This window comes from Pezoporus occidentalis, unplaced genomic scaffold (genome assembly GCF_034315485.1).
Source record: "Pezoporus occidentalis ecotype Australia unplaced genomic scaffold, CSIRO_AGI_Poc_V1 ctg76, whole genome shotgun sequence".
Lineage (NCBI taxonomy): Eukaryota > Metazoa > Chordata > Aves > Psittaciformes > Psittacidae > Pezoporus > Pezoporus occidentalis.
Window position 1 is genome coordinate 2,709,719 of NW_026916115.1, and position 22,411 is coordinate 2,732,129.

Genomic DNA, 22,411 nt, shown 5'->3' on the forward strand with positions numbered 1-22,411 from the left:
GCTAAAAGCTCCAGGAGACAAGGCAATTAGTTTGAACATCCCAAGGGAAGCGAGAGAGGGAGGGCACAGTGCTGGAGACCAGCTGCCTAGGCTGGTGGGCTCCTAGTACTTCTCTGTGTGGGTGCCCCGTGGACACCCAGTGCCTTCTTTTAATGGGATTTCTCCAACATGGAGGAAGAAGCAGGGTGTTTTTTCAGAAGAGGTGGGTTAAGACTTAAAAAAGCCCCTTCCTAGCGCTGTAGGTGGAGGGCATGGGGGGTGGGTTGGTGCGAGCAAAGGATTCAGGGCATTGCAGGAGGAGTGAGGATATGGGAAATGAGTACAGGGCACAGCTCCAGGATGGAGGCAGGTGGCTCAGCACAGGTCAGGGTGATTTGTGTGTATGTATGTGGCATGAGGAGGTAGTGCCTTTTTTCATATCAAAAAGGGCAGTGTTCTGGTTGGGGGGCTCCTGTGGGGATAGGTTGAGCTGTCCGGCTTCAGTGGGGAAGGGGAGATGCCTGGGAGAGAAGACATCACACTCACAAATTTTCTTGCCAGGGCCAACTTTGTAGCTTGTGGCGCCAGGGTCCCAGGAGGGCCAAGTCCAGCACAGAGCAGAGTTTAAATTGCTGCGGTGCTCTCAGCCCATGTGCTCCCCTAATAATGTCCCCAGTGTCTGTAGCCACTGGGAAATCTCCTGGAAATGTCAGGTTTGGATTGTAGAGCCTGCTGTGCTTGCCACTGCCCCGAGCTCTCCCCAGGCTCCCCTGGGCGCTGCTTTCATGGTGGTGGTTGTGCTGGTGTGAAGCTGTTTTCCCATCCGAGAGGTACACCTCCCCAACTTTTGCTTTATTGTTCAGCCAGAAATAGCTGGGCTCTGGCTTTTCCCACTTTGGGAGAGCTCTGCAGAAGGGCAGCGATAGGACTTGAGAGCCATCACACTGCAGGCTTTCTTGCTGGCAAAAGGGACAAGCCAGGGAGTTTGTCTTTGCAGACATGACAGGTATGGCCTGGGAATTTGGGGGGAATTATAAATGTCTCTGCTGCCCCATGAGTGGGGAGCTGCAGGAGTCCCATCCCAGCTCATGCCAAGGAGCACCTTTAGCTGGGCTGGGATGTGAGTCCAAGCATCCGCAAGCAAGACAGTGCTTGAAATATCCTTCCAGGGTAAAATCAAACCGATTTTATTAGCTGCTCAGCAGAAGTTGTTCTCTTCCCAGGTGTGCCATGCTTCTGGCATGCTCAAACCTGATGGGCAGGAGAAACAGCACAGCCACCTTTGTGGATGGTGGCAACGCCTATAAGCCAGGGAGGGGAGAACATCCCGTGCATCTAACACACTTAGTCAGCTTTGGATCCTGCTTCCAGATATTTTTGTTATCATGTTTCCCTCTTTCCTTGCTTGTTGAGCAAGGCACATCACTGGTTAACAGCAGGGGCACTCAGCCTCAAGCTGCCATCTGAGCATCCCTCAGCAGTCCCCCCATGCCTGCCACCACAAACTGGGGTGAGGAGGTGTTACATAGAGGAGCTGTGAGCTAAACAAGGGACAGAGGTTCCTGAGATGGACATGGTGCATGTCTCCCCACGGGATACTGGTGACATGGTCAGCCTGGGCTGGATCTGGCCTCCTTGTAATTAAAACTCAGCACTGGGGGACAAAGGGTTTTTCATGTGCTGCGGGATGAAAGGCAGCATGCATGTGAAGCACAGCCATGCCAACAAGGTGGTGCAGGGAGGGCAGGAAAGGATGGTGGTGGTGGTAAATACAGGAACTTGCAGTTACCTGGTGCTCATAGTCTGGCAGAGCTCTTTGCTCTTGAGATGTGAAAAGGCAGCTCATTCCTCACCTTAATTTAATTTTGTTTGCTTACAGAGATGCTGCTTATTTGCTAAGATGGGATGCTGCTTCCCTTTGGCACAGGGGGAGAAAGAGGCAGCAACACAGAAATCTCCTAGTCATGGAGGTGCTGTCCTGGATGGGGTGGCCTTCGGCACTTGGCTGGCCAGAGCATCCCAGCTTCATCCCTTTTTTCCCAGCCATCTCAGATTTCAGCACCGGACTAAGAAAACCAGTAGATTTTCCTCCCTTTTATTTTTGTCCATGAGAATGCAAGAGCACTTTCTGACTGTGGTTGTGACATGGGGATTTCTTTTTCCCTGCCAAGGGGGTGAGCCCTGCCTGAAAAGGCAGGCAGGTAAATACAGGCAGGGCCATACTGCTGTGTGATTGCGTTAAAGCTGATGGGCGCTGAAACCAAAGAGCGGTGTTACATAATTTGGACTGCAATGCAGAAGTGCTTGCTTAATTTTTAATTATCCAATTGCTGCATGTATGTAGTGCTCGGACTGGGAAGTGGGGCTGGCCCACGGGCACGTGCAAGGGAGCTTGGCTGGCAAAGACAACAGGAAAGCCTTCCCTCATGTTCCTGTCCCTCCCAGCATGGCAGGAAGAAATGCATTCCAGTGGCACTGACACACACAGTAGGAGCAAGGCTGGGCTGCAGCCGCTGGGAAGGTTGCTCTGCAGTCGCTACAGGGAGCAAGGGGTGTCCCATTGAGCTGTGGGAGGACGGATGACGGTCTGCAAAGGTCTTTGAGGTTTCTCGGGCTCACAGTGTTAGATAAGGGGAAGACACTGTGGTTGCTTTGCATCCAGATTTCCTGAAGCTGCTGGTAAAAGAGTGCCTCCTGGGGTGGGTTTGTTGAGATGCAGGAGAAACAGTGAAGGAGCTGTTGTAGACCTCAGCTGTGAAGCACTGTTTCTTCCCCTCCCTATTTCTCCCCCTCTTTCAAATCCCCGCTCTGCACTTTGTGTCCTTCCTACAAAGGCAGCCACCTTGGAGCACCTTAGGCTTCAAAGTTCCCAAAATAACAAAGGTTAAAATAAATTTAAAAAAAAAAGAAAAAAGAGAGTTCCTACAAGATCAAGTCATTGCCCCACTTGCACCTGGGCTCAGAGCTTCAAAGTGGCTGCAAAGAGCCCCCCATGGCATCCATTGTAGGGCATCTCAATGCTCAGGTTCCTGTCTTTGTCTTCTTGAAGTCACAGGAGTTTTTGCAGCAGCCAGGATAAGGCCACAGGTAATTGCATCCATTGAATGTGGTGGGGGGCTTACTGCTTTTGCTGCCCATGGGGGCAATCTGGAGAAGATTACTCATGGAGGAGAGGGACATGGTGGTTGTGGTGATGGGCAGGTTCGAGCAGGTGAGATCGGTGTCCCCTGATCAGGCAGGTGGGCAAACAGCTCCTTTCAGGAAGGCTCCATGCTCAAAGTGGTGCTTTGTGCCTCTGCTGGCTCCATTGATTTATATAGATCATCAATATGACAATTATATACACCTGCAGATTTAATTACCTCCATTTTTGCCAGGCAGTGACAGATTTATACTTCTATTCAGTTCCTGTAAATCTGAAACAAGCTTGACTAGACCCAAAAGCCCTCCCATTGATCACTACGTACTGGCTGGTCTCTGGCCCTCTTGACAAGCTCTTCCTTCAAGAGTGATAAATTCAAGATACACAGTTGACTTTTTTCCCCTCCTACTTTTTTTCTTTCCTTCGTTGTATTTTTTTTTCCCCACACTTCTTCCTGTTATCTTTCAAAGCTGTTCTACAAACTTGAACATGGGACTTGACACCAGGTAAGACCTAAGCACTGAAGACTTTATGACATTAGACTGCAGTCAGCACCCCACGCCTGCCTTCTGTGTTCCAGTATGGGGCCACTAGCTGGGAGTCATCCTGCTGCCAAGGCCAGCATCAGTCCCTGCAGGAGAAGTGGGAGGAGGACCACCTCTTAGAAGGCGGAAGAAGGAACTTTTGGCCCCGCTGGTAGCAGGAGAGTGGACAGGTTTATTTTGGTCCTGTTTCACTTCCTGGGAGGGCCACCTGATCCATCCCATGTCCCAGAAGACCAAAAGGTCCTGCCTCTTCCCCTAGGAGATGAGGAAAGAGTGGTTGCACTCGTTTCCTGTGCCAAAATAATGTCTAATTTGCCTGACCTCTTGGCCTTGGCACAACAGGCACTTAAACAAATTAGTCTGCAGGAGCAGGCTGAAGTTTACCCTTGAAGTGAAGTCCATGTCATCACTGTAATGCATCCCCCTCTCCTCCCCCTCCTGTCCCACCACTGCCGCTGCCTGACCTCGCCTGTACGATATGCTCCAATGTCTTGCTAAGTGCCTGGCAGATGGGCTGGAGTGGCTGGCCATTACCTTCCCTGCCAGCCCATGATGGATATAAATAGTGCTTTGCCTTCCTGTGAAAATTGCTGGCTGGCTTGGAAAGCTGAAGGTAATCTTGGCAGGTGTCTTAGGTCTGTAGGGTCTGATGGCATGGAGGGCTGGGGTTTGGAGAGGGGGAGTTGCTGCCTGGGTGTTGAGAGGCTATCTCAATGGAAGGGAGCTGCCTTGGGGTCTCTTTCCCCCAGCAAGGCTGTGCCTGGAGGAACAGAAGGTGTCGGCTGTTCCTGAAGGGACATGTGGATGTGGAATGCATCCTTCAAGGGTGGCCTGGATAGCACCTAGCTGGCTTTGTAGCCACCTTCCATCCCCAAGAGACTGAGCAGTGTCGGGGGAAGCAGTTTTGTGGTCCCTTGGCATCTCCAGCCGTGACAAGTTGTTGATAATTGGGGAAAAATGTTAAAAACACAGCATATATAGCATGGCCCTTTCCCTACAGAGAAGGTCTGTGCTGCAGGGATTTCTTTAGCTGGGATTTACTTCTGGGCTGTCTGGCTCAATAGCTGCTATTGGCTTTGTCTCCCGAGTTTGGTTTGTTTCTCAGTGCTTTCATACTTTATGGTGGATGAAACAGAGCCTTTATTTATTTATTTATTTATTTATTTTAGTTTTCACACACCTAATTCTTGCAAAGCAAGAAACAGTGAATAATCATTGCCTTTCCCACTGCTCCACTGGCTTCATGATTTTATAGGATTTTATCATGTCCATGTTCAGTTGTTTTCCTTGCTGAGGAGTCCTAATGCAGTTGGCTTCTCCTCTCCATAAAGCCATTTGCGGTATTTCATCTTCCTTGTACCCCTCCTGCAAGCCTTCCAAACTTTGCCTTCTCTGTAACGAGATGGCTGACCTGAATACTGCTTGTAGGACTCGACATCAGCTTGCTTTTACCAAGTTGAATTTCACCTGCCCACTTCCTTGCCCACTTTCCTCCAGCACTTCACAGCTTTATCTTTGAGGACACTAAATTTAGCATTGGTGACCAACTTTGTCATTCGCCTCCTCTTCTAGAGCATTTCTGAGCAGTCAAGGTCCTGACAAAGATCTCCGTGGGGCTTCTTGGTAACCTCCTTTCATTGTGAAAACTAACCTCTTGCTAGTTTCCCACCTGGTGGGCTTCAGGAGGACGTTCCCTCTTATCGCAACCACACTTCAGCACTTTGGGAAACTTTGTGGGTGGATTTTGACAAGAACTCTTTGTAATGAATCCATCAAACTGGATCACCCTTATCTGCTGGCTTAGAGTGCTGAGTGACCCATGCACCTACCAGTTCCTCTAACAAACTGTCCAGGACAGGAGTAGAATTTTCTGGTCTGTAATTTTCATGATCCACAAGAGTTTTTTTAAGAGATTGGGGTCTCCTCTGCTAGGTTTTGCTTCCCCAGTTGTTCACCCTTTCTGAGTGATAGCTGTTTTGGTGGAGTTCTGCAGCTGGCCTCCTCTGCTGCTCAGAGGTGAGCACCATCTGGGATGAGGGGTTCATGTCCTCCATCTCACTGGTTTGCTGGGAGGTGATTTAGCCAGCACAGTAGTTTTCCATGGCTGATTCAGAGCTTCTCCATCATTTGGGCTCTTTCTGTAGAGATCTGGGTTTCCCTCTGGAAGAGGTGAAGTGATAACATTACAGGTTGGGATATCAACTCCAGATGTGATCCTTTCTGGGTTTTATTTATTTGTAGGTTGTTGCCACACAATCTCTTAAATTTGCTTTTGTTAACTGTCATGGTGTGGGGCTTTGGTTTTTCTTTTTCACATGACCATGTCTCCTGAGTGTTGGTCTAGAAGGTGAATTTGTCTGTCTTCCCCCATCCCCTCTACAGTACATGGTTACAGCAGATGGGACCGAACTAGCAAACTAGGAGTGAAAACTAAACATCAGCGAATGTCCCAGTCTACTTTTTTTTTTCCTTTTCCCCAGATTTGGGTCAAAATTGACAAATGTGGTGGAAAAATAACTGTGGAGAGAATGTCATACAGGTGTGATTGAGCTTGCCCTTGGGTCCACAGGGAATAGCAGGGGTATGTCGTGTTGTAAGGTCAGCAGCTGCAGAGCAAACTTGGTCAACTCAGACCCATTAATGATGAATCAGTGTCCTTCACTCTCGACACAGCTATGTGACACAGTATCACTCCCAGAGTGATGGAAGGTTTCCTTTTAAAGAAGGGGATGGACAAATTAGGGCTGTGGCATATTCAGGACAAAAATCCCAGTTCAAGGCTACAGCGTGGCAACAGCTTTGAAATGTAACTCCTTGACAACCTTCCCAAAAGCAAAGGCACCCTGTGTTCCAAGGAGAAACCTGGTTAGCTGTCAGCCTCACTATGACAGCTAATGGCTTCATGTGTACCAACCCCACAGGCAGTCATGTTGGGATGGTCCTCTCTGACCTAGCCAGAGAGTGGATGCAGATGCAGTGGATGCCTTTTCTTTGAGCCTTTAGGTTCTCTCATGTCTATGGAGATTTTGCCAAAGGTGCTCTCTTCCATGAAGCAGGTTCCTAGTAGATATAGTACCATTTGTGTTTGCCATTGTGGAAAAGGGGGATTATCTTGAAAAGGCAAAATGACCTACAGAATGAACTGTTTTTTCTACCTGAGACTGGAGATAGGGAAAAGAATGCAAATAAAATATGTCAGTGATGAATGTGATATTTTTTTATAAGGGCTCATAAAATCATGAATATTATCCCATGAAAGATGCATCACTAAAACCTTGGAAATAAAAACGAGTTAAATATCAGGATATGAGTTTTGACATCTGAATTTATACGAGTCAAAGCCCGAGGCCCCAACAGAGAGTGCGAATGGCTCATGGTGGGAAGGTGTCCAGGTTTACTTCAGACACTGGACATCTTTGGAGGAGTGCAAGGCTAGAGCTTCCTTTAGCTGAGTTACAGCCCTTTAAAGAATGTGCAAGGTTTAAACACAGAGCAAAAGCCTTAGCTAATGGGGAACTTAAATAAGAACACAGTCAGGTTCTGGATGGAAAATAACGCAGGTTTGAGTGTTAATGAGGAAATACAAGTCCGAGTCAAAATCTGCTGTATGACATGGGTCTGCAGAGACTGGCATTATGGCAGAATTCATTTGACTAATCAGAGGCATCTCTTAGTGCAAAACACTTCCAAATGGAAAGGAAAATTGTTTTGCCTTTTTTTTTTTTTTTCCCATCAAATGCTGGTGTGCAGTTTTAAGGAGAGTTTCTGTCTTTGTGTGCCACAATGTTGGGTCTCAGCGGGAAGATGAGGATAGAACCGGTCCATATTGGTGCTGGGCTCGGGGGCCACAGTTTCAACATTGCACCAAGTCAGGCACAGAACTGGGCTGTGCCAGAGCTGCTCTCTTCTAAAACTGGGATATGCAGAGGTGTTTCCTCCAAAAGGACTGTCTTGGCTTTGGGTGGGTTGGTTGTTCCTAGAGAAATGAGGTTATTTGGGATGATCAGTAATGAAAAAGGTATAAATCCACTCACCTCCAGCAACTTCAACTGGACTTTTTGTCCTCTCTTTGGTTTGCCCCTCTACAACCCTTTCTTCCCTGCTCCCTTCCCTTGCAGATGGTCTGGGAGGGGAGCAGCCGCAGCTGTTATGTTGAAAGCATCAAGCTGGGTTTTATGAGGCTACTGCTCCTGTAGATATGAAGGACCTGGGCCACGTTTGATACCAGGTGAATGCAGCACAGCCTAATTAGTGGTCTCTTACTGTTATTAACCCCTGACTCAGGTAGGCTATTTTTTAACAGAGGTGCAAGCAGTTAATACTAGTGCTAATGCCTTCATATCCAAGCCCTTAATGAAAGCCATGCAGGGACCAGGCCTATCATCAATATCTTTCAAACTTTGAACTTGAAATTATCCTCTCCCCTCCTGCCTTTTCCTGGGGGAAGGGAGTTGGGGGGAGCTTTCCCACATCCTCTCCCACCTCCTCCCGAATCTCCTGGCTCTGTGGTATGAGCTGGCCAGCAGGGTTGGCGCTTGCAATCGATGATAGAGCTGAGTCTCTGTGCATCCAAATAAATGGCCCCAGCTGGCTACATGGGTTACTGTAGCATCTCCCACCAGATGATGAGATGTCTGCTTGGACAGCAAGACAAAGATAAAAGTGGAGTGCATTGGACTGGGAGAATAGAGAGAAACAGATGCTGTTAGGGAGAAAGCTTGCTCTTGGTCTTGGTCTTCTTTTTGTTTTGGTCTTGCTTGAACCAAAATCCAGGAGAAATTCACAGACCCAGTAAAGCATTTATATGTACAATTTTTTCAAGCAGAAATGGATGTGGTAAGGGCAGTTAGCCATATTGCTAAGACCTGAGAGGAGAAGAGAAACATGTCCAAGGATGTAGCTGCCTCATGTCGGCACTGCCTCAAAAGTGTTTGCAGGAGCAGGGATGGTGGAGCAGTGTTTCCTGCTGTGTGATGAAGGGGTCACAGCGTGCTGGTTTGGGGTGATGGCAGTTGATTTCTGGGGTGTTTTCCTCTGTTTCTAGCACTTCAGACTTGTGTGTGATGCAGCTGCAGGGTCATGTTGTGGTGTCTGGTGGGAGAGGGTAACATGCTCAGGCTCTGTGGCTGGATTATGCTCTTTTGAAACAAGAATTTCTTCTCCTTTTTTTTCATACATTTTTCTTTTTTAAAATAAGCCTGTTAAAATAAATTTGAAATTATGACAACCTATTTTAAGGCTTAAATTTACTATAATCTATTAATCATTTAAATAACTTCCATCAAGGAGTCCTCCTCAAATATTAATGAGCTGAAGGGTGCTGCTTTTTCAATGATATGTCAGATCAAGGGAAAACATCTTTAACAGTAGCTTTCTAAATGTCACAATGTCATATACTTAATATCTATTATTTTCACTCTTTACAATAGAGCAAATGCTGGTATTTACATTTTTCCAAATGTCAGTACATTGAGTTCCTGTTGTGCATAAAAGCTCTTGCCTTAATTACTCCTAATTTCATGTTAGCAGGCAGGTGAGGGAAGAGTATTTTCTTACATTTGAGCTAGTTCATTTGAAGTTGGGAAGCTGTGGGAAGTTGGGGAATCGGGAAAGATTGTTTTCGCCTTTCAGCCCATGAATAAAAACCAGGTGGGAGAGGAGGAGATCTGCTTTTTCAAACCCTCCCGGCTCCCAGGACCAGGTTTTCAAAGGGGATCTGTGTGCCTAAACACACAGCTCAGCGGTTAGAGGGAATTTCAAAAGTGCTTCTGGCTTCCTAGCTGCTTTAACTCCTCTCAGTTTTGCTTCCCAGTGGCATAAAGGAGAGCTCAGCATCTCCCTGCTTGGGACACTCAAAGCACACTGATTGACACCAGAAATGTGGCCCATGCTGAGCAGAAACAATCTGCCAATTCACTCACTGCGGCTAATGTTTCTTTTGATTAATCAAATCAGTTTGGGAGGATGAACCTGGTTCCTGATGCAGATTTCCTCCCCCCTCCCCGGTAGCTAGCTCACTTAAGGCAGCCTAATGAAATTAATTAACAGTAAATTTAAAATGTTGTTTTTCGGTACTGTAATTGAACTCCAGTTTTCATTTGAAGGCAGCATGAAACAAGCAAAATAAAGATGACAATTTACAAAGCAAGACAGGCTCTTTCCCATCAAAATGAATGGCTACAAATGGGATGGAGCAGACTGGTCTAGCTGGACCATTCTCACAGGGCAGACAGGAGGGAAAGGTGTGTCTTGCTGGGAAGCTCATCACATTTTTAAATCATTCCAACATATGCAATTGAAGCTTATATTTTCAGGAAAAAATAACTAACTTAGAATGCAAGGCTCAAGCTGATGGCTGAGATCTAAGTGGTCTGAGATGGTGATCAAGGTGATCTGGTCTCAGATGGCAGTGGTGGTTAACACTGTGCCCATCTCTCCTAGGGATGTGCTGTTGTCTCCTCCCTTTTGCTAAGACCCTTTGCTGTAGGAAGTCCCTAAATTTTGGAGTCAGCCAAATGAATTTGGTTTGGTTTGGCATTTAGTGTCCTGTGGCATGGGTCGTGTTCATGTCCTTAGCTGTTCCTCCTGCTTGGGTGTCCTCTGCTGCTGTCACTCCTCAACCCAGTGTCATGGTTTAAACCTAGCCTGTAACAGTACCATGCAGCCACTCACTCACCCCCTTCTTCCCCCCTCCTTGGGTGGAATAGGGATGAGAATCAAAAGACTGTAACCCCACAGGTTGAGATAAGAACAGTTTAATAACTTAAGTATAATACAGAACTATTACTGCTACTACTCCTAGTAATAATAAGCAAAATAACAAGGGGAGAGAATATAAAACCAAAAGGAGAAAGGAAAAAAACCCAATAAACACAAATGATACACAATACAGTTGCTCACCACTCGCTACTGATACCCAGCTCGACCTGAGCAGTGATCTGAACCTTCTGGGTAACTCCCCCCAGTTTATATACCGAGTATGATGTGCTGTGGTATGGAATACCCCCTTGGCTAGTCTGGGTCAGGTGTCCTGCCTCTGCTTCCTCTGGGCTTCCCGTGCCCCTCCTCACTGACAGAGCAAGAGAGGCTGAAAGTCCTTGATCAGGGTAAGCGCTACTGTGCAACATCAGTGTGTTATCAGCGTTGTTCTCCAATTGAAGCCAAAACACAGCACTGCACCAGCTACCAGGAAGAAAATTATCCCAGCTGCAACCAGGACACCCAGATCTGTGCCACTGCCCCCAGACCCTGAAGTTAAAGGTAGTTAGGGGAAGTCAGAGTATTTGGGCATGAGGTGCAGGTACATCTGCAGATCTCAGGGCTGAGTCCTATGTGGGGAGCTGTAAAATATGGTTGAAGATGGAAAAAAAATGCACCCTGATTACAGCCAGAGCTGCAGGTACAATTGCAGCCAATGTATGTTTCTCCATTCACAAAGGATGGGAAATATTTTCTGTCTGCAGTAACTTGCAACATGGTCCCAATGATCCTGTGAGTGTCACTGAGAAGCCTACATCCTCTGCTCTCTATGGCTTGTGTTGTGTTTAACACAAAGCATGTGGGTGAAACCCATCCAAATTAGGGATGGAAGGATGCTGCTGGGCTCCCCAGCTCTGGCCCCGAGATGCTGTCAGTAAGTGCTTTATCACTGCACTACATCTGTCTTTTTGCTCTCTTACCAAAATGTGTAAATACAGATTGAATTCTCCACCTCCTCCTTTTTCTCCATCGGTCTTGTCTGCACTCTGGCAGCTTCCTTACACCCTGGCAGAGGTTGGCTTTTGTGCCAGGAGTCAGGATCACATGGAGTTTTCAAAGGTGATTTTCTTTCTTTCCCATGCAGCTGCCAATCCACATCTGGATTTTACCTAGAAATTTGGTTTTACTCCACTTTGACCCTTCAGGCTGTGGTTTGTATAGGGCAGTAATGGTGCTGGCAGGAGGTGACTGGAGGGAGCCTGCTGTGTGTGTCTCTTAATCTCTTCACCCATTTGGGGGGAAGAGGTGAATGTCCCCCACCACCCCTCTCCTCCACATTTCCTGTGTGACCAGCTTCGCTTTTGCAGAGATCTCGGGCAATACGGATGACATCCCACTGGTGCGCTGGCGGCAGCAGTGGCTGGAGAATGGCACGCTGCTCTTCCACATCCACCACCAAGACGGGGCCCCCAGCCTGCCCGGCTTCGACCCCACAGATGAGCCCCAGACCGAGTCGGCAGAGGAGGAACTGAGGATCCTCCACATCTCTGTCATGGTATGTGATGGGAAGGCAGCCCCTCTTTAGGTGTCCAGAAGCCTGCAGAAAATATAGGGGCCATATGTTTCCATATATTTCCTCATCTGGGTCCAGCTGACCTAGGACTGGGAACTGAGCCCACATTTGAAGGCTGGTTAAGATGCACTGGACACCTCTCTAAACCATACTGCATTCAGGGTGCTTTAACATTGGGCTGTTTTAAACCTCTCCCTTAATTTGCATTGCTTTACAAATATGTTTGCAAGAGTGCCTTTATTCCTGGGTGCCTCAGGGCTTTGAAGGTCTCAACCACCTTAACCCAGGGTTAATTCACATTGACTTTGTCAGGAGCCCTTTGCCTGGTGGATGATGCCCGGTGTGTGCTGCTCTGGCACACGGCAGGTGTCACGGTGCCACTGGGCACTGTCACTGCCACTTTTATCAGTGCTGCAGCCCTGTGGATGCAGTTTCACAGCATGCAATAAACAGGAGCATCCCATGTGTGGAGACTGTACAGGTCTCGTCCTCCCCCCAGATACGTGGGGATGAGGTTTTTTGCAGTAGAGAAAGGAGGGCAAGGCAGAGATCTGCATGTCTCAGGTGGGTCTGTGGTTTGTTGGTTGGGGTTTTTTGTTATGTTGGAAAAAGTTTGAAGAATCCAACAATTTTTGTGCTGCTGGAAGATAATTAGCTGGAGACAATGTGTTGCCCAGGCTGCAAACTGGCTGTTTAATGGTGCCTACCCTAATGAGAGCGTCAATAGCTCTTCCAGATTGCAGCCCCAGGCCAGGTTTCTCCTCCATCATTTGTGCTTGATTAGTCTCGAGGAAAAAAAGTAATCACTGGCAATGCCAACCCCAAAAACATTTTGCACTGTTACCTTATTTTATTATTATCCTTTCCCATCTGCCTCTGAGAGGGTGTGTCACTCCAGGAGAGGCTGGCCCCAGTCTGCCACTGCGGTCTTGGTCTTTGTGGCTACCACTGAATCCCAAGATTGAATCCTGAGATAGGAATGCCTGAAACAAAGCTCATTATAGAGCTGATGAAAAGGATGTCTGCAACTCATTGCTGTCATACCAAAATATGTACATACACATCGAATCCTCCCTCTCCCCCTTTTTCTCCATCACTCTCAGCTCTGCTCTGGCAGCATCCTTACACCCTGACAAACGGAGTTTGGCGTTTGTGCCAGGAGTCAGAATCATGTGGAGTTTTCAAGGCTGATTTTCTTTCTTTCCTGTGTGGTTGCCAAGAAAAGGAAGTGTGAGCAAGGGGCTGTATCCGTCGTGACAGCAGACCACATGCGGACCATGAGAGAAGCTCTCTTGCACCTGTCCAGAGCAGAGCTCCTTTGCAGGTGTCATGAGTGCTGGGTGGGGGGAATGAAGGTAGAATGAGATTTCTGTGCTCCCATGAAGGGGAATGGGGTGTCTGAGGTGGTGCCCTGACACCCTCCCATGAGCAGTGGTTGAAGGGGACTCGAGCACTGGATTTTATCCTCTTTTAGAAACCTCTTGATATCTCAAGTGACCACATGCATCTTTTCTTCAGGGGTAGTTTGAGGTCTCAGGCTATCAGGGTAGAAGAAATTCAGTTTCAGTTGAATAACAGGTCATTTCTGAGAGCCCAATCAGCAGTCCTAAACACGTTTGTCAGCCTGACTTGAGCTCCAGCTTGGTCTCCCTCGTTTATCAACATAGGTGCATGGCAGAGCTCTCTGGTGTTTGGGAGATTTAATGTGCCTACAGAGGGCAGCCAAGGAAAGCCAGAAATGCCCTGATGTTTTTTCCACCTGCTTGTGACCCCTTATGCACCTGGACCCTTCTCCCAAGAGCCATGACATGGGTGGCCGTGTCTGGTGAGGATGGGGCTAGCTCCACTTATTTATGAATCAGAGGAGCTCAGAGGGATTTGAACATGATACAGAATTGGGCCCTCACTTTACCACTAAAATCCACAGTATACGCATGTCCGGTCACAAATCCAGTGACAGTTTTCAGCCCCGGTGGGAAATTTCCCATCCTCCCAGCTGCAGGCGCCTAGCTGGAGAGATGCCATGAGCCAGCCAGCCCTCCTCCTCTGCTGGACTGCTTGTCTGCTTAATCACTGGAGCCTTTTTTTGTTTTGTTTTTTTTTTTTTTTCTTAAAAAAGGAGTTTTGAAGGAGCCTGGGAGGGTGCACTGCAGCTCCATTGTCCTGGGAATGAGAGAGGGTTAAACCATAATGGCCATTAAAGCTTCTTTTCCAGCTGCCTCTCCTGCTTCTCATTCAGTAATTCCCGTGATGCTTTATCCTAATGGAGCAGATTATTACTATTATTTTATTTTATCAAGATCACCTGTTGCACAGAAAAGAGAAGGGGGACCAGAGGCACGGATGTACATGGAGCTCTTAGCTGGCTCTGCATGCTATTATTAATATTATTAACAGTATTATTGGAAGATGGGGCATAGAGTTCAGCTTGGGCTTTTCTCTTACTGCCTCTACGTGTGTGCAGTGATGATGTCTCTGCAGGGGGTGGCCTTGGGGACGGTGGTGAGGTGGTGGGGCTTGGTGCAGTTTCTGTGTCTGCCCATGCTGCGCAGGAGCTTTTTCAGTCTCTTCCCCCTGGGCGTTCCCCACACAACGCTTCAGTCATCCGGCTGTCCCGAGCCTTGATCTCCTTTAATCTGTGCTGCGATTTCTGCAGGATACCCTGGGAAAATCTCCCAAGATTGAGAGTGACAGCGCTGAAGCCGGTTGGAAATGGGTCAGAAAAAGTTGCCCGTAGGAGTGTTTGCCTGGAATAAATCTGATCTCTGCTTTCAAAGACGTGTTGCGGGAGAGTGAAACAAAACATGCTCTGCTTTAAATGCTGCTTTTTCATGCCTCAGTGGTGACTTCAAAGCGGGTCCAGCTTCAGGCAGGCTTCAGCTGGGAGTGCTCGGCCAGTGCTGAGGACTCCATGTGCCAGCATCCTCTTATCGGCCTGACCAGGCTCTTTTCACCATTGCCTTTGCTTTTGGCCACTCTGGAGGATCCCCGGGGCATTTGCATCCTCGGGGGGTGCCTGGCACTGGTCCCTGGCTGAGCCCTGCTCTTGTTTCTGCCTGCAGGGGGGGATGATCGCTCTGCTGCTCTCCATCCTCTGCCTGGTGATGATCCTCTACACCCGTCGGCGATGGTGCAAGCGGCGCCGGGTGCCACAGCCCCAGAAGAGCGCCAGTGCTGAGGCGGCCAACGAGATCCACTACATCCCCTCGGTGCTGATCGGGGGCCACGGGCGGGAGAGCCTGCGCAACGCCCGCGTGCAGGGCCACAACTCCAGCGGGACGCTCAGCATCCGTGAGACCCCCATCTTGGACGGCTACGAGTACGACATCACGGACCTGCGGCACCACCTCCAGCGCGAGTGCATGAACGGCGGGGAGGACTTCGCCAGCCAGGTCACCCGCACCCTGGACTCGCTGCAGGGCTGCAATGAGAAGGCCAGCATGGACCTCACGCCAGGTGGGGATGGGATATGGGGCATGGGCTGAGCTGGGTGCTTTCCAGCCCGTCTGCTCTTCATGGTTCTATGCAGATTTGCCTTGAGTATTTTCCTTGGTTTTCTGTTTTTTTTTTGTTGTGAGATGTTGGTGGCATTCTGAAGGTGCTTCATTGCTGGGAGACTTTGTAGCCAGTTGAGAGCAGTCCCTGCTGGGTGAGACGTGGCTGGGGCAATGCAGGATGGAGCTTTGAGTGAAAGGGCTGTGGTTCCTATGGCCCGATTGAGAACCAGAATGGTGTCCCCTCCAAGCTACCTCATGGTGACCTCCAAAATTCCTTCATGTATCCCAGGATTTCCAGTGTCTTCTTTAGCTGAGATTTTTTGTAACAAAATTATACTTGCCATCAGTATGATACAGAGGCAATGCTGTCTTTTGATCACCAATGCAGCTTCTTTGAAGCTTGTAACATACTTGTTTGTTGGCCCTATTACCAACTGCCCCATCCAACTGGAGCCTTCTGAACTGAGACATAGTTTTGGAAGGCCACAGTCTGGACCCTAAATCTCTCCAGGCATTTTATTTACACACCTGGGCATGCAGAAATGACCTGACAGGTTGAATGTTAAATCTCAGCCTTTGGCTAGCTTGGTGGAGGTGTTGGTCTCCTGCAAGCTTTGAGGAAGTCATGAGGGTGCATTGGGGGCAGCTCAACTCATTGGCCATGGCATCCTGGTCACTTCATGCAGATGCTGAAGATGGATCCAAGAAAATCGCTCTCTTTCTCTCTCCTTTTCTAAAATCTTTTCTGCTGAAAGATTTTGCCTTCAATTCTTCCTACTCAGGGAGCGATAATGCCAAGCTATCCCTGATGAACAAGTATAAGGACAACATCATTGCCACCAGCCCTGTGGACTCAAACCACCAGCAGGCCACGCTGCTGTCCCACACCTCCAGCAGCCAGCGCAAGCGTATCAACAACAAAGCACGAGGTAGGGGAGTCCCTGGGGCAGACAGGGTGCTCTGGGCTTCCACCCACCTATGCTCCAGCAGTTCACTCCTCCTTGGGATGGAGAAATAGGGCCAGTGTTGGGCAAAAGCATGGAAAGAAGGGTTTGGGTAGAGATAGCTGAAAAAGTGTGTCTGCAAGGATGCAAATGGTGTTGAGTTAAAGATGAAGATGGTGTCAGGCTTGGAAAATACTTTATGATACCCGCATGGCCATGGGGAAAGCTGAAAGGCAATGGGAACCCTGGCAGGGAGCATGGCTGTTCATGGTGGAAAGGGGAGAAGATGCTGTCCCTGCTGTGCCCAGCAGACAGGGCTCCTGATCTTCAAGTCATGGCTTGCCCTGAACCGGTAATGTTGGATGTGGTGCCTTGGGGTCACACAGTGCCAGCCCTGCCGTGACTACGCTTGGTGTCCCCTGCAGCTGGCTCAGCGTTTCTCAACCCTGAGGGGGACTCGGGGACAGAGGCGGACACCGATCCCCAGCTGACCTTCTACACGGACCCCTCCCGGAGCCGGAGGCGCAGCCGAGGTGGGTGCAGGTGTGGAGGCGGGTGGCAAGCCAGGGCTCCTCTTGCCTTGTTTGTTGTTGTCTCTCTGCGTTTGGAAACTTCTCACTGGCAAGCAACGGAAACCCAGGCACAGTTCATGCTGCTGTGGGCAGGCACCAGTCCCCGTTCCCACAGAGTGCTGCCACTGCTCTCTGGCGCAGTTTCTCAGCAGAGGATGAAATATATTCTGATTTTTTTTGCTGGAGGCTTCTCCCGAGCTCTGGTGTGTATTAATGAGTAACACGCTTCAAAGCCTGGCCCGTGACCTCCTGTGCTGCTGCTCGGCACGGTGCTGCTGTGGGTTTGCTCCAGCACCATGCGTGTACAATCTGTATGTGCAGCAGAGGATGGGGACAGGCTTGGTCCCCAGGCAGGAGTCTCAGCTCACTGCCCTGCATCCTCCCTTTGGGAGGTTTTCTCCTCTGGGAAGGAGAGTTTGTGTCTGTTTTCCTTCATTGAGCCTTGTTTGATGGATGGTGCCTTGTTTTTCTGGGAGTGGTGGGAGTGGGAGTCATCTCCTGTGCTGGGGGCTGGGAGGTTGGTTTGGGCTTTGTCTCTGCAGGGAATAGCTCAGCCTCCAGCCAGCTTTTGCGACTCAGGTTCTTCAATTGAGAGACTTAAAGTCAAAGACCTGCACACCCTAAGGAGTTAGGGCTCTCTAGTGCTTTTTCAAAGGCATCCAGGAGCCTGTTGTCATGGCAAAATTAACCTGAGAGAAGTGCCGTGAAGAAGGAGGGGAGGAAAAAAGTGAAATTGCATTTACCTTTCTTCTCCTCAGTATCTCTGTTCTGCTTTGAAGTTTTGCTGCTGCAAAGGTCTCAGCATGCTGCAGTGCAGGGGTGCAGGAGAGAAACTCGCAGAGAGACCTTCTCCCAGAAGACCCCTGCTGCAGCAGGTGGAAGGGAGGGTCCCACAGCAAAGGCTGCTTCATTCTCTTGAAAATCCGGAGCAATTCAGCTTGATTGGATTGGTGCTGGATTTCCAGTGAGCTGGGCATGGTCTCTGCACCCTGAGATCTCCTGGCTGCACCCCAAGATCTTCCTGGGTCCCCCAGGTTTGACTTTGCTTTAATTTTTTTCAGTGGGGTCCCCTCGAAGCCCTGTTAACAAGACCACATTGACCCTCATCAGTGTGACGAGCTGTGTCATCAGCCTTGTATGCTCCTCCCACATGAACTGCCCCCTTGTTGTCAAGATCACCCTCCACGTCCCTGAGCACCTCATTGCTGACGGTGAGCACACCACAGCCTTACCCACTCCTCCTGACCCATTCTGTAAGCTGTGATGGAGGAGAGGAGAGAATGATGGAGAGGACAGACGCAAGATGGGTACAGGATGGAGGGAACAGGCGTAGGACAGAGGGTACCAGTATACATGGGGGATGGGTGCAGGACAGAGGGGATGGGCGCAGGACTCGAGGGACCTTTGTGAGATGGAAGGGTCAGGTACGGGAGGGAATGGACCATCATGGAATGAAGGACATCAGTATGGGACAGAGGGGACAGGTGTGAGACTGAGGGGATGGGTGTGGGATGGAGGTGGTGGTAGTGGGACAGAAGGGACAGGCACAGGATGGAGGGGGCTGTCACAGGATTGGAGGAGACAGGCATGGACAAAGGGGGCTATCATAGGGCAGAGGGGATGAGCACTGGAACAGAGGTTTTGCTGTGGAACAGACAGGGCTATAGAGTGAACCGTCATGGGATGGAGGGGATGGCAGTGGGTTGCCACTGCTGACTCCCCTCTTGGTGGCAGGGAGCCGGTTCATCCTGCTGGAGGGGAGCCAGCTGGATGCCAGTGACTGGCTGAACCCGGCGCAGGTCGTTCTCTTCTCCCAGCAAAACTCCAGTGGGCCCTGGGCCCTGGACCTCTGTGCCCGGCGCCTCCTGGACCCCTGCGAACACCAGTGTGATCCTGAGACTGGTAGGTGGTCAGATGGTTGCAATGGGTTTAGGAGCTCATCTCTGTCTGCTCAGCCTAGCTTCAGTGGGAAGATGCTTTCTTGCCTTGCTCCACGTGAGATAATGAAGCTGCTGGGTGCCCCATGTGGCTGCAGGCTGGGTTTGGCAGGGAAGCACGTGGAAAGCCTTGTCCTTCCAAGACCCTCATGTCCTCCCCTTTCTCCATAGGTGAGTGTCTCTGCTACGAAGGTTACATGAAGGACCCTGTGCATAAGCACCTCTGCATCCGGAATGAGTGGGGAACGAACCAGGGGTGAGTGTACCTGACACAGCATGCCCATGCTTGGACCATCCACACAGGAGCTGCTGGGCTTCAACAGCAGCATAGTAAGGCTGTGGCAAATCCTCTTGGGTAAAAGAGGCATCTTGGTGAATCATAAGGTCAGTGCCTGGCTGACCTCTGCAGCAGGAGTGCAAGAGGCAAGGATTTCTAGTCTTTCAACTAATCAGAGGTGATGTGGAAGAGGCCATGGCTAGATTTCAGAGTAAACACCCCCTAAAGAAGATCAAGGCTGCTCCTCTTCCCTTTGCTGGCACTCTCTTCGGCATCTTGCATTTTGTGGGGTTTCAGTTTGGGTGTATGAGGTGTCAGAGGGAGGCTGAGGTTGGGCTGTGGGCCCTAGTGGAGGAGGGAGGCCTCAGGTTAGGGATGCCCTATTGAAAATTGGGCAAATCAGATGCTTCAGTGCCATGGCCTGAGGGAACAGAGCAGTCACTGCTCCACAGCTTTACACCTCTGAAAGTGCAAAGGAATTTCTTCTGATGTTTCAGCAGCAATTTGGGGGGGGATCCCAAATGTTCCCATCTCTCTGTGACCTTGAGCATGCTTCTGATGGCCCTTAACACTCATGAGTCTCTGATATGCAGATGGAGACTTCCAGAGATGGCTGGAGGTAGAAAGACAAGCTGGCGCAGAAAGCCAGGACACCCCCAAACTCGGAGGTCCCATGTGCATTGGCACCTTCCTTCAACTCCATTTTTCCTCCCCTCATCTTGCTATGCTGCAGCTGGATTTGTGGCACCCCTGCATGTGGCAGGATGCCCTCTCTGAAGTCATTAGTCTTCACAGTGGGGAGAGAAAAATCATCAAAGGCTGGGCTTGGCAGCACCCGCACTGTACTGCTGTGCTGGAGGATGGCAGCCGTGGGGGGCTGCCCGTGCTGGCTGGCCCTGCCTGCAGTCCTGTTCACTGGGGCCTGGGGAGAGCACCACTGCTCTGTATCCGTTTTAAAAGCAATTTAGCAATTGAACCCCATGTGGAGCACCAGCCAGCAGCAGGAGACAAGGGCCACTGTTGTTGTGGGTGCTCTGAGCCCAGCTGGGACAGGGCAATGCTCATGACGCAGGTGGCCGCATGCTGGGGCTGTGCTGAGTGGTGCGGTCAGGGTTCCCAAACCACAGTTGGGAAAATACAGGCAGAAATACAGCTTCCTGCCCTGTTCATCACCAGGGGATAAGTGTCTGACAGGGATGTCCTCAGCTCCTCTGTGCCCATCTAATAAGAAGCACTGAGTGATGGTGGCTGGGGCATGTGAGGGTGTATTCCTCCTGCCAGGGACTTGTCCATTTTGGGATGTGTTTGGTTTAGGAATGGGTTAGAAAGAGCCCACAGGCACCCACAACCACACATGACTTTGATGCCAGCCTGTGTCTCTGTCAGAGCTACCAGCAGTGTGCTGAACCCACCACCCTGCAAAAAGCAAGAAGGCAAATTACTTTGTTGGGGCAGGTAGTAAAAATGGATAAGCACTGTGGAGAAGAATTTGCTTCCTTCCCATTTGCTTTTCCTTTGCTCCTGGGTGTGTGACTGCAGCTTCACACTTTTCCTCCCATGCACATTGCTCTTCTGTTAGCTTCTTCCTGACCTAGCTGCTCTGTTCTCTAAAGGGAGAGAGCTTTCAGTTGGAGAAAAAAATATAGGTGGTAACAAGCAGGAGAGAAGCCAAGGGGAAGAAGGACAAATTAATTCCTGAAGCCCTCTGGACCTGTTCTCAGATCCAGACCCAGCTGTAGTCTTAGCAATGCCACACTGAAAGATGCCTAGGACCCACTCTATTCCTTTGGGGAATTTGGGGCCACTTTTCAGACACAGCTATATCCCAGTGTCTCCATGGGAGCCTTCTCCATGTTCATGCTTGAGCTTCTGCTTTCCTTCTGCAGCCTACTTGGCTAGGATACATGTTGCCTTGGGTCTCTCCTTATATGCCAAAGTTAGCTATGACAAATTGTATGCTGTATTTCCAACATCCTTTTCTGTTTTGGGCAGAGAAACCTAGCAGATCTCATTTCCCCCAAGGTGCAACACAGCCCTAGACTATGATAGGGCTGCTGAAGTCCTCCTGCCCTTCTCTGGGCTCTCAAGAAGGCTTTGACACTGCAGTGTTGGAGCTTTTTCAGTGCCACCCTTTGAGGGCTCCTCTCTTGAACTGTTTGAAGCCAGGGTAATTTTGTGTTTCTTCCTTGAACTTGACAGATTTTTTGTTTCAGAAAATGGCAGCAGCTGAAACCACACTTAACTGTCCCTGCTGCAGCTTCCACTATTTATAGGGGCTCTTGAAAGCGTGTCCACCCTAAGGATTGTGATGCCGAGGCCAGCTTGATGTTTAATGAGGGCTTTTTTCTGCGCTGCAATCTGTTCCTGATGTCCAAGGGCTATTTGGTGCAGCTCTGTCTGCAAGGGCTTGTGATGGTGGAAGTATCTTCTACCTGTCCCCTTGAACCCCTGGCCTCCCCGGGGTCATGTCTCTCTCTCATGTCCAGCATCTTGTCAGAGCCCCTATAACTGAAGAACTTGTAACTTTAACCTGGTATTTATGTTTTTTTTTGGGGTGGAGGCTGAGCTACCAGGCCGTGCTCTCTTTTGTTGCACTCCAGCTCACTCCAAACTCTAGCCTAAAAAGGGCTGTTCACTGGCTCACCTGATAGAGATGTTTGCAAATCCCCCATCTCAGGGCAAGATCAACTGTGCCTGAATTGTTTCTGACCATTGTTTCTCCAATATACTCCTAACTCCTCCAATACTGGAGCGATCTGCTGCAGCTGTGGGTAGCACAAGCCAGGCGGCAAGTCAGTCCCCAGAGAAGCCACGCAGCTCTTAGCAAAGGGGAAGTCAGTAAAGCAGGAACAGTGGGCTCTGCAGATCCTTCTGTGTGTGCTTGGGATCAACATGATCTGGTTATGACCTCTTTTGCTTTCCTAGGGTGGCATTTTTATCTGAAAACTCATTCCAACCCTTTTGTTTAGATAGGTTTGCCATTGGTTTGTTTTATTTACAGTGATTACGGGTTGACTTGGAGTCTGTTCACTCAGCAGCATCTAATTTTGCTCATGAAGGTGAGCTCCTGTTTGAACTTTATTGGTGATGGCAGCAAGGCTTTGTGTGTTGTGTGTATTTTGGGTACCATGCTGAGATCCATGCCTCTGTGGTACATCTTTTGCCCAACACATCCGGTCCCTAAATCTTCATCGATTTTTCAAAAAGTAAGACATTTTTGATCATGGGTAGCAGATACATTTGATC

The 22,411-nt window shown here is 49.4% G+C and overlaps 1 protein-coding gene across 3 annotated transcripts in view; it reads left to right on the plus strand.

The window, feature by feature from the left end:
* Positions 1-22,411, plus strand: part of ASTN1 (astrotactin 1) — a 53,052-nt gene that overhangs the window by 9,329 nt on the left and 21,312 nt on the right. For all 3 annotated transcript variants that reach the window (XM_062602205.1, XM_062602206.1, XM_062602204.1), the window contains exons 2-8: positions 11,733-11,920; positions 15,001-15,394; positions 16,218-16,364; positions 16,805-16,912; positions 18,013-18,162; positions 18,686-18,853; positions 19,060-19,144. In XM_062602205.1, coding sequence (XP_062458189.1) covers positions 11,733-11,920; positions 15,001-15,394; positions 16,218-16,364; positions 16,805-16,912; positions 18,013-18,162; positions 18,686-18,853; positions 19,060-19,144 — 1,240 coding nt within the window. The remainder of the gene's footprint in view (positions 1-11,732; positions 11,921-15,000; positions 15,395-16,217; positions 16,365-16,804; positions 16,913-18,012; positions 18,163-18,685; positions 18,854-19,059; positions 19,145-22,411) is intronic.